General features: G+C 39.7%; 1 protein-coding gene across 2 annotated transcripts in view; it reads right to left on the reverse strand.

Annotated features, from left to right (window-relative positions):
- The window catches only part of GARIN2 (golgi associated RAB2 interactor family member 2), a 30,912-nt gene extending 16,865 nt beyond the window's left edge, over positions 1-14,047 (reverse strand). For both annotated transcript variants that reach the window (XM_012781090.3, XM_012781091.3), the window contains exons 1-5: positions 13,878-14,047; positions 8,656-8,742; positions 4,736-4,895; positions 1,925-2,124; positions 762-1,305 (exon numbers count right to left, since the gene is read on the reverse strand). In XM_012781090.3, the coding sequence (XP_012636544.1) occupies positions 762-1,305; positions 1,925-2,124; positions 4,736-4,891 (900 nt within the window). In that variant the 5' untranslated portion in view covers positions 4,892-4,895; positions 8,656-8,742; positions 13,878-14,047. The remainder of the gene's footprint in view (positions 1-761; positions 1,306-1,924; positions 2,125-4,735; positions 4,896-8,655; positions 8,743-13,877) is intronic.
- Between the last annotated feature and the right edge of the window lie 244 nt (positions 14,048-14,291).

Here is a 14,291-nt window from a genome sequence, read left to right on the forward strand (position 1 = left end):
AGCCAAGAAATGTTCTTCAACAATTTTAATAGCTGTAGAGTAGTAATTAATTTAATAAATATTTGCTGAGTGCCTATGAACTTGCAAGATACTATGGTAGCCTCTGAACAAGATAAATGTGACACCTGCCCTTCATGAATTTAAATTCATCTAGCCATTTTTCTATGGTGGATGTTTAGGTTTCTTCTATGCTTTTATTATTTCATTATTAGAAACATGGCATAAATATGGTATGGATAACATCTTTGTAGCTAAATCATCCTTCCTATTTGTGATTAATTCCTTAGGATAGATTCCTAGAAGAGGAATCACTGATTCAAAGGGTATAAACATTTTTAAGGTCCTTGACTTCTATTCATTTCAAGAAAAAATGTACTAATTCTTATCCCTACCACAAATTCCTATGAATTCCTAGTTGACAACACTTTTACTGACAGTTTTTATTCTTCTAATTGACAGTTACATGGGTTAAATTTTTTTCTAAGTTTTCATTTCTTTGATTATTAACAAGGTTAAACTTTTTCTCCTATATTTGTAAGCAGTTTCTCCTGTGAAATGTCTATCCTTGCCCTTTGCCATCTCTCTATTGTGGACCCAGTGGAGGTTTTTCAGCAGTAGTCCTCAAACAGATCTCTTTACAGATTACTCAGAGCAGGTTCCATAGCATTGTGATAATCAATGTCAGCTGACTGAGAATCGTAATCTGGGTTACCACTCTAGTTCTGGATTATTAAAATTTAAAAGTCTTCTGTGTCACATACCTTTTCCTCTTGCTTGGCCTTTATTATGTCATCATTTTCAAACACCACTGTAACCTCTGAGAAATGTGTGGCATCAGAGTTGTCTGTGACTTCCGTTACATCTGTGATTTCTGTGACAATTCGTACATCTGGGACCTCTGTGATCTCATTTTCCGGAATATCTGTGACATCTGTGATGTCAGTTATGTCTGTATATTCTGAAAAATCTATGCTTTCCATAACATGTACAGGGCCTGTACATACATGTGTGTATGGAGTCTGTACAGCTGCGAACGCTGTAATATCCATGATGTCCATGGAGTCTGTGATTTCTGTGCTATTTGTGATTTCTGAGAGGCTTGAGACCTCTGACACTTTGGAAACTTTGGCTTTCTCCCTATTCAAGACGGAGATGAGGTTCACCCATTGAGAAAATAAGGTGTCCTGTTTATATGCGGGGGCGCAGAGCTGTAAGTAGTAGGCTCGGCCACTCACAAGCTTTACTTTGAGGCGCATATTCTCAGCGTCATGCACAGAAAGAGTCACAAACTGCAGAGGGAGAAACCTGCAAACAAACACAAATGTGACAGCATCTGTAGACTTGACTGGAGATCTATAAAAAGGCCTTTCTTTTTGTCTTTTATAGCAGTTTGAAGAGTAAGACTCAGGACAATGGCTTGTCTCCTGGATAGGTCTGGGGAGGGGTTCCTGAGGGCCATCTCATCTTAATTATATGTCTAAGACTCTGATATACTAAAAAAACCCAGAATGCCAACTATTTGCCTTGAGAAATTGTCCATTTTAATTAATCCTACAAAGTTGAGACTTAAAATTGTATGATTTGCTCAAGATCATACAACAAGTTAGTGGCTGAGATAAGATCAGAGCTAATTCTGTTGGAAGTCAGGGTGTTGGGGGAAGAGGAGGCAAGTTCAAGAGAGACATTTTATTATGAGTCTTCAGTTCCTGTTACTTAGGTTTGCTTTAAAAAAATGATTGATATTGAAAAAGAAAAAAAGAAAAAAATGATTGCTTGTTTGATTGCCTTTGTCATAAATGGTTTAGTTCAACTTTAAGGACACTATACTTTGTCATTTGCAGCAGGGAGCTATCATCAGTGTTTCCATTTTCAGCTCCACATGGGTAAAGCATACTTTCCATAATCTCTTTTCTTTGTAACTCACCTGGTGAGCACCAGTTTCTCTGTACAAGGAGATGTCAGGAGACTTTTAAACAGGGGTTCTGTATCTTTTGGGACAGTGGGTGTCAGATGTGCCAGCAGCATCACACTGGGGGTTTTGCAGGTGGAACTGGAAGAACAGATGCCTACAGTCACCCAGTTGGCTCGGTTATGAAGGTAAATGGATTCACCTCTCCTGTTGACCTGAGTGCAGAGAATAGGAAGAGGAGTTATCTGATAAAATGCTTGGCTATGACAACCTTGCTTACATGAGCAGTGTAAGGGAGGACAGGAAATAAAGGAGAAATGAACTATAGTATATTTGTTCCTTCAGTGGTTCATGTTAATTCTTAAAGATACTACAGGGCACAGACAGACATAGTTCCTGGCCTGTGTGGCCTATCAGGGAAGGCAAACATTAAACAATCTAAGTATGTAACTAGTTATCACTGTAAGATGTTTTACCAAGTACAAGTTCAGCATGTTATGGGAACATATGATAGGGGATTTGATTTAGTTTAGAATGGGAATATAGGCAATGTTGTGCTGGTAAACATTTAACAGCTAGCTCTTGGGAGGTATACACATTTACATAGAAGTTTATTTAAAATGTTACTGATATAAAAGATGAGTAGCACACAACTTACAAATAATAAACAATACTCCTTAATTTAAATTCCAAGAACCAATTGATAAATTCCACAAGCCTTTGTCAAACTCTTGTGTGTATAACCTCAGGAGCATAGATACTAGTAAAATGTAGTAAAGGAATAGGAATGATGAGTTTTGAATATTTATTGCCCTTGTTTCAGATATAATCTAAATGTCAGTTTATATAATTTAATTTTTAATAATGGCTGTGTTTAACAGCTGACATGCAAATTTCCTGGACACTTACCAAAAGGCCAGCTCCAGCATACCCTTCGATATGGGGTCGTGAGGAAGGGTCCTTTAGCTGAGACCTGAACAGTGTGGGGGGTAAACTGGCTGGGTGGAGAGGAAATGTTTCCAGGCCAAGGAATAGCATGTATAAAAACCCAAAAGTACAAGAATCTTGGCCAAATCTCTGCCAGTTGGTAGAAGAGACAAGAGAATGGGCAGACAGGGATGCGAAGGAAGCCAGAGTGGTGCTACACTGTGGTTTTTCAGCTGTATAATAACTGGTTCAATTAAAAAATAAAACACTTGAAAGCAAATATATTCAGAAAGAGGTAGTAGCCCACAATATTGTTTACACATCCAAAGCTGTGCCCCTCTTCTTCCTGATTAACAGGATCCTGGTTTTATCCATTGTCATGCCTCATGGATGATGACCCCGCTCAGGAGTTCAATCCTGATTAACCTAGGCAGGTCATGGTGGTCCCACCCTCCTTGCCAGTGACTGATTTCAGCAGGGGCATGTGATCCAGTGAGACACAATTGGGGGCCTCCTGGTGGCTCTGGGAAAGGTTTCCCAGCCCTCACAAAGAGTCATCAGGATGAGACAAATCAATTCTATTGCTGGCAACTGTTACTGTCCTGTTGGGGTGATGTCCAGATGGAAGCTAGCTTGAGAGCAACAGAGCAAAAAGAGAAAAACTGGATCCTCTACTTGTCTGCCCTGGGACTCTGTCACTCTATTTGAGATCATTGTTTTTTCTTTTCTTTTAAACCTGTTGAGTCAGAAGTCTTGGTAACTTGCTACCAAAGACATAATAACCAGGTGGGGTTGTGCAGCTTGTAGGGTATGACTTATAAATTATGATAGAGGGCCGTGTCTGATCTATAATCTGCTAACTATCTTCCCCAGTGTAGGGCAAGTATTATGTAATTTCATTAGAGTACGTAAAATGTAATTTGGAAAGGGCACAGGAAGAAAGGTAAAAAAATAAATAAAATAAAAAAGATTATTACTAGGAAAGAAGTATATAAAAGGCAAAGTACCTCAAATCATGACTTGTCACATGCATTCTGGGGCCATCACTAAAACATTGGATGTTTCTGGCGGCTTCACCCCCATGGTATACTGGAGACGGGGCAGTCATGCTAGTGCTCAGGTACTGATCATGTTTATGGAAGATGAAGTTTCCTTACCTTTTGAAGACGTGCCTGTTGTCCTCCCTGTCAGCCCTCTGTGGAATCAGCTGAGTGGCTGCTTGAATGTGTCGGGGTTAGAGGCAGTAGCTCAGTGTCCAGTGTTAGATTTTGTTGTGGTATTTCTCTGAAGTTTGTAGGTATGGTCCATACCATTGAATGCATTTCCCCTTTCTTTGTCTGAATTTTTTAATGTTGAATGTTTAGAGGAAAGTTAGCACTGCTCCCAAATATACTGAAATGCAGTTTCATTCATAATGTAGGTAACATTATTCTGAGAAGGAAGCTTTTCTCTCTGACACTATCTAACAATTATATCTTACCTTCAAAACTAAGAGCTAAGATTTATTTAATTCCTAGTTGTGTCACAGATGTTGTTCTTTAACATGTCTTCTAAGTCTAAGAAAGTTTTCATATGCTTTCCTGTGGCAGGAAAGTGAAGTGATTCTAAAAATCACTTCATGTAATTTTGGGAAGTTCATGATAGAATGATAAATATGGTAGAATTAAGACAGAATTCCTTTGTAAGAGTTTGTTGGGAACATTTGAAGTGAATGTCCTTTAATTGTGGGTTGTTTAATGTGAATGTCGGGTTGTTTAAAGTTCCAAAACTGTTCCCTTTAATGGGATCACATATTTCCTTGGCACACTTAAAACAGTTCTCCCAACCTTTTCAGTTGTGTTTAAGAAAATTAATTACTGATGTTATTGGAACTTAATTCAGTTTTCAAGTATTATTTACCTGGATAAAATTGCTCTCTAACATGGGAGGAGATACAAAAAGAGTATACTCTCCTCCATCCAGCATATTTTGAAGATCTCCTGGCCCATGGGGGTGTGGGACACAGAGGGCATTCTGCACATCAATCCTTGAGGTGGGCTTCCTGTTCTTCTTCATTGTGCTTATGTACAAACATCAGGAAATTGAGGCAATGGAGATACAATTAATGGATACAGAGAGAATATAATGTCATAATTAAATTGCTATATTTATTCACTAATTCAGCACATTCTATCAGTATTTGTGATATGCCTGGCACTGTGCCAAGCACTTGTAGCTACAGCTAAATGAGACTAATAAGATCCTTGCACCCATGCAGCTTACACTCTATGCAGAGACAGGCTAGTCAAGTCAGGGAAAAGGAAAGTTGATGATAAGGACTATATAAAGACTATAAAACAGATACATGTAATAAAAGTGACTGGGGTGTGGGACTAGCAACACTCATTAGGGTGTTAGGAAAGGCCTCTCTAGGAGGTCTCTCACTATATGCCTTCCACAAACCAATCTTTCTTTTTTTAAATTGAGACAGGGTCTCGCTCTGCTGCCTTGGCTGCAGTGCAGTGGCATCATTATAGGTCACTGTAACCTCAAACTCCTGGGCTCAAGCTATCCTCCTGCCTCAGCCTCCTGAGCAGCTGGGACTACAGGTGCATGCCACCATACCTAGATAACTTTTCTATTTTTGTAGAGATGGAGTTTCACTATGTTGCTCAGGCTGGTCTTGAACTTCTGGTTTTAAGCAGTCATCCTACCTCGGCCTCCCAGAATGCTGGAATTACAGGGATGAGATACCATACCCAACCACAAACCATTATTTTGTATCTTCTTAATCAATGGTATCACTACTGTTTCCATCATGCAGGGTTCTCAAATCCCTTTTTGTAAGTAGGATATCAAAACTATACTAAACTGAGAATACTTCTTCTAGGCTATTCACCCACAAGAGATTCTTAGCTCTTGGTTGGGAGGTATGTAATCAATGATATTAATAGTTTATCCCCTCCTGTCTCATTCTGGCTCTCTGTAGAAACTGTTTCAATAGAAAACATTGACTCTACATCATTGGATTGTACCTTTCATCTACCAGAAATGAAAATGCAAGAGGGGAACAAGGCCTCAGGAATGTAGTTCTGTTCATAGATTCAAAAGATCACCCTTCCCACTTGAATATATTTCTCCAAAGATGATATACAAATGGCCAACAGGCATACGAAAGGATGCTCTGGCTTGGTGTGGTGGCTCACACTTGTAATCCTAGCACTCTGGGAGGCCGAGAAGGGGGGATCGTTTGAGCTCGGGAGTTTGGGACCAGCCTGAGCAAGAGTGAGATGCTGTCTCTACTAAAAAAAAAATAGAAATCAGCTGGACAACTAAAAAAAAAAATTTAAAAATATATATATATATATAAATTTAGCCAGGCATGGTGGTGCATGCCTGTAGTCCCAGCTACTCGGGAGGCTGAGGTAGTAGGATCACTTGAACCCAGGAGTTTGAGGTTGCTGTGAGCTAGGCTGACACTATAGCACTTTAGCCTGGGCAACAGAGTGAGACTCTGTCTCAAAAAAAAAAGAAAGGATGCTCTACATCACTAATCATTAAGGAAATGAACATCAAAACTACAATAAGATACCACCTCACGCTCGATAGGATGGCTACTGTCAAAACAGAAAACAACTGGTGTTGGTGAGGATGTGAAAAAATTTGAACCCTTGTGCACTGTTGGTGGGAATGTAAAATGGTACAGTTCTATGGAAAACAGTATGTGGTTTCTCAAAAAATTAAACATAGAATCACCATATAATCTAGCAATTTCACTTTTGGTTATATACCCAGAAGAATCTAAGGTAGAGTCTTAAACATGTACATTCATGTTCATAGCAACAATATTCACAATAACTGAAATGTGGAACCAACCTAAGTGTCCATCGACAGATGAATGGATAGACAAAATGTGATATATACATACAAGGGACTATTTAGCCTTAAAAAGGAAGGAAATTCTGATGTGTACTACAACATGGATGAAACTTGAGGACATTTTGCTAAGTGAAATAAGCCAGTCATAAAATGATAAATACTTATGATTCCACTTACATGAGGTACCCAGTATAGTCAAGTTCAAAGAGACACAAAGTAGAATGGTATCTGCCAGGGGCTGAGGGGAAGGGCAATTGGGGGGTTACTGTTAATGGGAACACAGTTTCAGTTTTTCAAGATAAAACGAGTTAGGGAGATGGATGGTGTTGATAGTTGCAACAACATTATAAAAATCGTTAAGATGGTAAATTTTATATTTTACCACAATGAAAATAAGTGGGGAAAAAAGATTTCCCTCCCGTTTTCATAAAGCCCATACCAGTTAAAGGAAGGATACTTAACTGGCAAGCAGTAGATGGTGTATATGTGTGTGTGTGTGTGTGTGTGTGTATATTTCCACCTCAGCTCTTCCTCAGAGACTCCTTTTTCCGTAGCCTAAGCCAAAGTTAAGTAGTGAGCATGTCTCATTGCGGTTGCAGCCAGGGCCGTGGGATGAAGAGACCACTGCTGCCTGACACAAGTGCATTGTTTTGGGCACAGCAAGCTGTGGAATCTCAATTCTGAGCACACACTTTCTGCTGGTAGCAACTCAGTGCCTCCTTTTAATCATCTTACATGTGTACATAGGGAAGATAAAATGAGTCAAGAATGTCAAGAGGGTAAAGAAAGTGAAATACAGGCCGGGCGCTGTGGCTCACGCCTGTAATCCTAGCTCTTGGGAGGCCGAGGCGGGCGGATTGCTCAAGGTCAGGAGTTCAAAACCAGCCTGAGCAAGAGCGAGACCCCGTCTCTACTATAAATAGAAAGAAATTAATTGGCCAACTGATATATATATAAAAAATTAGCCGGGCATGGTGGCACATGCCTGTAGTCCCAGCTACGTGGGAGGCTGAGGCAGGAGGATTGCTTGAGCCCAGGAGTTTGAGGTTGCTATGAGCTAGGCTGACGCCACGGCACTCACTCTAGCCTGGATAACAAAGCGAGACTCTGTCTCAAAAAAAAAAAAAAAAAAAAAAAGAAAGTGAAATACAGTCCATAGAAGCTAAAATATAAAAAAGAATGAGACAAAAGAGCATTCAGAAAAAAAAAAAAAGAGATAAAACAACCACCACCTACAACAGAGAGGAAGGGAAATAATAATCAAAATTTACTTTGTGGCAGGAAATAAAGGCTTCATGTGCACTATCTCAGTCAATTCTGATAACGCCATGAAGTAGCACTATTAAGCTACTCATTTTATAGCCCCTGCAACTGAGGCTAAGGAAGAGAAAGTAACTTACCCAATATTGCACAGTCTGTAAGGCCCCAAGCCAGGCTTCAGACACTCACAGCCTGACTAGCGGAGCTCATGCTGTTGCCCAGTGTCCTACCCTGCCTAGGGAATGGGTGCGAGAGTGGCCAGAGTGAGAGGGGTCAGGGTCATGATGTTGGGAAAGAAGAGAAAGAGCAGGGGCAGTGACAGAATAGTCCTCCTCCTCCCTCCTTCTTGAACAATTTAGTCCTAATGCATTAGGTGGGACAGACAGAGGCAAGAAACTGTACTGGAGAAGTGAGAAGCCACAGCTCAGAACCTAAGGGGACAGAATAGTCATGAGTCCTTGCACACATGTCCCTCTCAGCTGAGACCCTCTTGTCGGTTCATACGCCTCCTCTTAAAGTCTAGACAAATTCATCATTATAGGCAGCATCTTTGGCATACTGAGTCTCCAGGAGAGAGGAAGAGAAGAAAGCTTAGAAAGTGAAGGGAATAGAAGAGAAAGATAGAGAGGGAGGAAAGGGCAGGAGAGGTTGTGGTCACATGGTTTGACCCGGTCTCATCCCCATGAACCATTTAATCTTACCTCAACACAGGCTGAGCCACAGTCCTCTCTTGGAGATGAAGTTTTCAACTCACTTCAGCTTGGGCTTCCTCCTTTTCATGATGAAGTCTTTTGTGAGAGAAACAAATAGAAAATAAAAGGTATACAAAAGAAGCTGATTTCAATTCTAATCCTTACTCTTATTTCAAATGCGGGGTCCATGCCTTACAAAGAGTTCTTCTAGCTATACTAAGTGGGTGAAGCACAGTCAGGAGTGCTGTCCACATTTGAGCTGAGCTGTTGTTGATGAACCTCTTCATGTCTTTTGGTGCGTGGAACCAGAGAGCCATGAGTCCACAGCTCATAATCGGCTTGAAACTGCAAATGGTGAAATGCTGTGTTCCAATGGCCAACAATCATATTTGATAATGTGTCAAAGGAAGTAATATAGGCTATACTACCCAGGTTGCACTTAATTGTCAAATAAAATGTGTTCCTTATGGTTACCCGAAAACCTTTTGTTGATATCCAGTAAGATTAAGAAGTTGCAGTACAAAACTTGTGGAATGATATCAGAGGTTTGGGAGAAGATCCCAGAGACTAGACCTGAGTCCTTTAAGAAAAACACAAAGGCTGGCCAGGCATGGTGACTCATGCCTGTAATCCTAGCATTCTGGGAGGCTGAGGTAGGAAGATTGCCTGAGCTCAGGAGTTTGAGACCAGCCTGAGCAAGAGTGAGACCCAGTCTTTACAAAAAACAAAAAAATTAGCTGGGCATGGTGGTGCACACTTGTAGTCCCAGCTACTCAGGAGGCTGAGGCGGGAGGATCACTTGAGCCTAGAAGTTGGAGGTTGCAGTGAGCTATGATGATGCCACTGCACCGTACCAAGGGTGACAGAGCAAGACTCTGTCTCAAAAAAAAAAAAAAAAGAAAAAAGAAAAAAGAAATGCAGAGGATGACAGCACAGAGGGCAACAGATAGATATTGTGTGGGAAAATTCTAAGTAATAAGAAAGCATTATGCTATATAATTAGCAGCATTTCTTTTTAGTGGCATATAAAATGATATATGTTATAAGTGATAGATCTTAGATTAGATGCAGCATTCAACTCTTGTTCATCCAGAGGTAGGTGAAAGAGTGCACGTTAAAAAAAAATCACTCGGAGAAAATGAAAACATCCACGTATCAGAGGGTATGTCTACTGTTTACAAATACTTGCTAATTAGTAGATGCCACCTGGCCTCTGGGACGAGGGAATACCCTTTCCCAGTGCAGCCATTTATGCAACCTCCAGAATCTGTTGGATTAGAAAACCGTCCCTCCAGAGAGCAATCAGCAGATGATTTCTAAGGGGAGCAGGTGTGGGGTGGATTCAGGGCACAGAGAGGATGGGAAGGAATTCAGGGGGATATGCAGCTGTGACTGCATTGGCCCACTTGTCCCTTTTGAACACGGGTGAGGTTAGCTAAGGAGCAGAAAATTTAATGGGCTCTTTTATCTTCTTTGATGTGATTTTTTTTTTGTTTATCAACATTTGTTCTGGAGTGATTTTGACACTTTTGGATTATGTGTATAGATAGTAAATGTGTGGTGAATTTTGACTAGATCTGTATAACTGTGATTTGAGATTATCTGTATACTATACTTCCCTCAACCTCTCCAATTATCCTAGTTAATTGAGACTGCATTTTTCTTAAAGCAGATGAATAGTTCTATGAAACCAATTTTGGCCACACACACATACACACACACAACTCCACATACTTTGCCAGTGGTCCAAAATTCAATCATTAAATTAGCCATTAAATTAACAATTTACTAGGTTCACTCTTAATACTGGGAGACAGTAGTAAAGTTTCAGTATATGTCCTCCTATTTTTTACAAATATATTTTTCACTTAATTTCTTTTTTTTTTTTTTGAGGCAGTCTTACTCTGTCACCTTGGCTAGAGGGCAGTGGCATCATCATAGCTCACTGCAACCTCAAACTCCTGGGCTCCAGTGATCCTCCTGCCTCAGCCTCCTGAGTAGCTGGGACCATAGGTGTGCACCCCCCTACCCAGCTAACTTTTTTCTATAATATTTTTAGTAGAGATGGGGTCTTGCTTTTGCCTAGGCTGGTCTTGAACTCCTGAGCTCAAGTGATCCTTCCACCTCAGACTCCCAGAGTGCTAGGATTACAGGTATAAGCCACCGTACTCAGCCACTTATATAATATATGTTAATATTTCCCCATAACATTAAATATTTTAAAAAATAGTTAATCAATCATGGTGTGGAGCTATTTGGAACATCATAATCTTATGTAAGATCTGCCAAAATTAATTGTTCCCAATGGTTAAACTGATGATTGAGAAATGATTTTCTTTTAAAAAGAAGCAGATGGATTTGGGGTTCTCACTCTGATAAGTTCCTTGAATCTGCTGTGCCTTCTTGGTGGGGAGCATAGAAGAGCAGCCCAACAACCAGCTCAGCCTCCACCCTCTTATCCAATGAACAACCTTACTGAGATATTGTTACTAATTTGGTGATGCAAAATAACTAATATGTGTGGGCTGGAATGTTACAGATAGTTTCGTTTTCCTAATAATTTTATCCATAGATCAGTTTTTAAAACAGCTTTAATGAGATATAATTTACATACCGTCAAGTTCATGCATTTAAACGGTACAATTCAATGATCATTAGAGAGTCATGCAATCATTGCCAGACTCTAACTTTAGAACATTTCACCATTATCCATGAATACATTTTTAATAAGGCTAAATGAAAAACATGAATAGTGCTTCTACGTCTATCTTGCATCATCCTGTGACCATCACATTTCAGAGGGAACGATATGACCACAGCCTTGATGATGAGAAGTCAGAGCAGAGAGATGTTGCAAGTAAAATTTTCAAGAATGTTATTCTTATTAATAAGCTGTACATTAGTAGATTCTATGTGAACAATAAAACAAAATTGGTTTATGTAAATTCTTTATGAAATTTCATACTATCTTACTTATTAATATTACATGTACAGTTGAGGCCTATAATATAGAACTCATAAATAAAAAGTAAATTTTAGTATTAAAAAGAGATTAATCATATTAAAAGGCTTATTAATGTATATAGAATATAATTACAATAAATACATGTTGAGTGAATATGTGAATTAAAGCAGAAAAGGAAAGCAGACTTGCTGTTGGACATTGTGGAAACACATTTCACAGATGCAGGGAATTTTTGTTATAATTTGTTCTACCAGGATGGTGTATTAATTTTGACAATGATAGTTTATATTTTTCCAATAATTTAAGCCTTTTGCTAGATCCACTCAATGTCTTACACATCTAGTTAAGCAAGCAAGATGCAGAGCAATATTGTAAGACTTCACTGTGCTGCAGAGCAAGGATGAAACGTGGACTCAAATGGCATTTGAGACGGTCCCTAACTTAGCCTATCACTAGCAGATCCCTTAGAGTCTTTATTATTTCTTTTAACTAGTGCTTTCTCTCTTTCTCTCTCTCTTTTCTGAAACAGAGTCTCGCTCTATCACCCAAGCTAGAGTGCAATGGCGTCAGCCTAGCTCATAGCAACCTCAAACTCCTGGGCTCAAGCAATCCTCCTTCCTCAGCATTCTGAGTAGCTGGGACTACAGATGTGCACCACCATGCCTAGCTAATTTTCTATTTTTACTTGCCAGCTAATTTTTTTCTATTTTTAGTAGAGACAGGATCTCGTTCTTGCTCAGACTAGTCTTGAACTCCTGAGCTTAAGTGATCATTCTGCCTCAGCCTCCCAGAGTGCCAGTGAGCCACCATGCTCCACCTTAATTGTTTTTCTCTGTTTTTCCAGTTCCAATTGAATGGAGATTAATTCAGCAGATAGTTAAATCAGGTTGTACTTTTCTGCAGAATTATAGTGTAATTTTCATTGGAAAAAGCATTGTTGGCTACTTTTAGTAAAAGAAAAGGTAGAAAGATTCCATTTTAAATCTGATTGTAGATCAAAAACCAATGCCAGCTATTCAGCAGGGAAACCAAGCACAGAGAAGCCATGACCTGTATACATTTCAGGAGTGGAGCTACTTCAGCTTTGCTCTAGGCTTTCCGTGATGTCCCCAGGATGTCCCCATCTGTGTATACTGTTTCAAAGATGATCGATGCCCCCATTAGGGCTGAGAACTACTGTTTTCAGATATGAATTTGGGGTATGTTCACCCTGTGGTGGTGGTGAAGTATCTTGTATTTTCCCAGGGATAAATGCAGTCATCTGGAATTTTTTGGAAATGTGACAGCTTGAGTGTTAATGGAAATTGGGTAGGGGGGAGTGGGAGTCTGTGGAGCCAGCATGAAGTGTTTCAGTTGGCTTTTCTGACTGTCTAATTCAGAGGGATATCTATACATGACTTTAAAATGTTCTCTATAAATGTTTGCTATTTACCATTCCAATCTGGTCTCTCTCCCCACAATATTTTATTATAAAAAAATTTCAAAACCATGGCAAAGTTGAAAGAATTCTATAGCGAACATCCATATAGCCACCACCTAGATTCTCATGTGGCCTTTTTCTTTTAACTGTGTTGGTTTTTGTCTGTAATTACATGATAGTTCTTAAAATGATGGCATTTACTCATCACTCATTAAAGTTGTTCTCTGTGAAACTTAGTACTTTGAGGTTAATTCTTCATAGCACGCTGAAGTATAGCATTTACCTAGATGACTTTTTCCTGAGATTCCTACCACACTAATAAATGTATTTTTTGCATAGGTCTATTACAATTGTAGGTTGCAATTCTGATTGCACCTCTGAGAAGGTCTGACTGTTGTGGCCCCCTCTTTTGACAATCATACCTCCAGCCCAACCTTTCAGCTTTGAACAGAAAGCCTTGTGTTCTAGCTCTTCTCTCCCATTTCAATAACTACAAATGACGATCTTACCATAAATTCATGCAACTTTCAGTCACTTACGGAAGAAAATTGGGATAACAATTTGAAAAATCAAAATTTTAAAATAATCCAGAAAACAGGCTTTCATTTCAAACTCGAACTCTCAATTAAATTATTTCTGAGGAAAAGAAATCCAGTTACCAGGTGGTAAGTCTCTCTGATTTTCTGCTTGTTTTAGTTGAGGTACAAGAAATTAAAGTAGAAAGAAAAGAGAAAGATGGGAAAAAAAATAGACATTTTGCCCTTGAATTATCAGAATTAGTTGAACTATCCATTTCCTTCTCCCTTAGGTATACACCTCAGTTGCAGTAACCAGGCAGTCACTTACCTAGAGGTGAGGCTGAAATAGATCTCTGGAGATCTCCTGGATGTCAATTAGGAGAACAATCTCCAAATAGCACGTTTCCGCTCTTTTCACATTTCTTTAGCAGAAGGTGTTTATGTCTACCTGGCAGGCAACTAACCACTTAGTGAAAAGAAGCGCAGGTCAGGCAGCTCTGGCATTGTTCTAGGGCTCCTGCATCATAATTGTCATGTGCTGACATAGCCTCTGAAGTAAGAGAAGAGCGCCAGGAGGGAGCAGCCTCGCAGCCCCACCACTGAGATGAAGTGTGGCCAGCATTCCTGTGGAGCCCAGACACCTGGGGAGCTGGAGTCGGGTGGTGATGTGAAGTTCTCAGAGGCTTCCTTGGAGAGAAAAGTCAATTTAGCAATAGCATAATCATGGAAAAGATGTCATACT

Source organism: Microcebus murinus, chromosome 6 (genome assembly GCF_040939455.1).
Source record: "Microcebus murinus isolate Inina chromosome 6, M.murinus_Inina_mat1.0, whole genome shotgun sequence".
Classification (NCBI taxonomy): Eukaryota; Metazoa; Chordata; class Mammalia; order Primates; family Cheirogaleidae; genus Microcebus; species Microcebus murinus.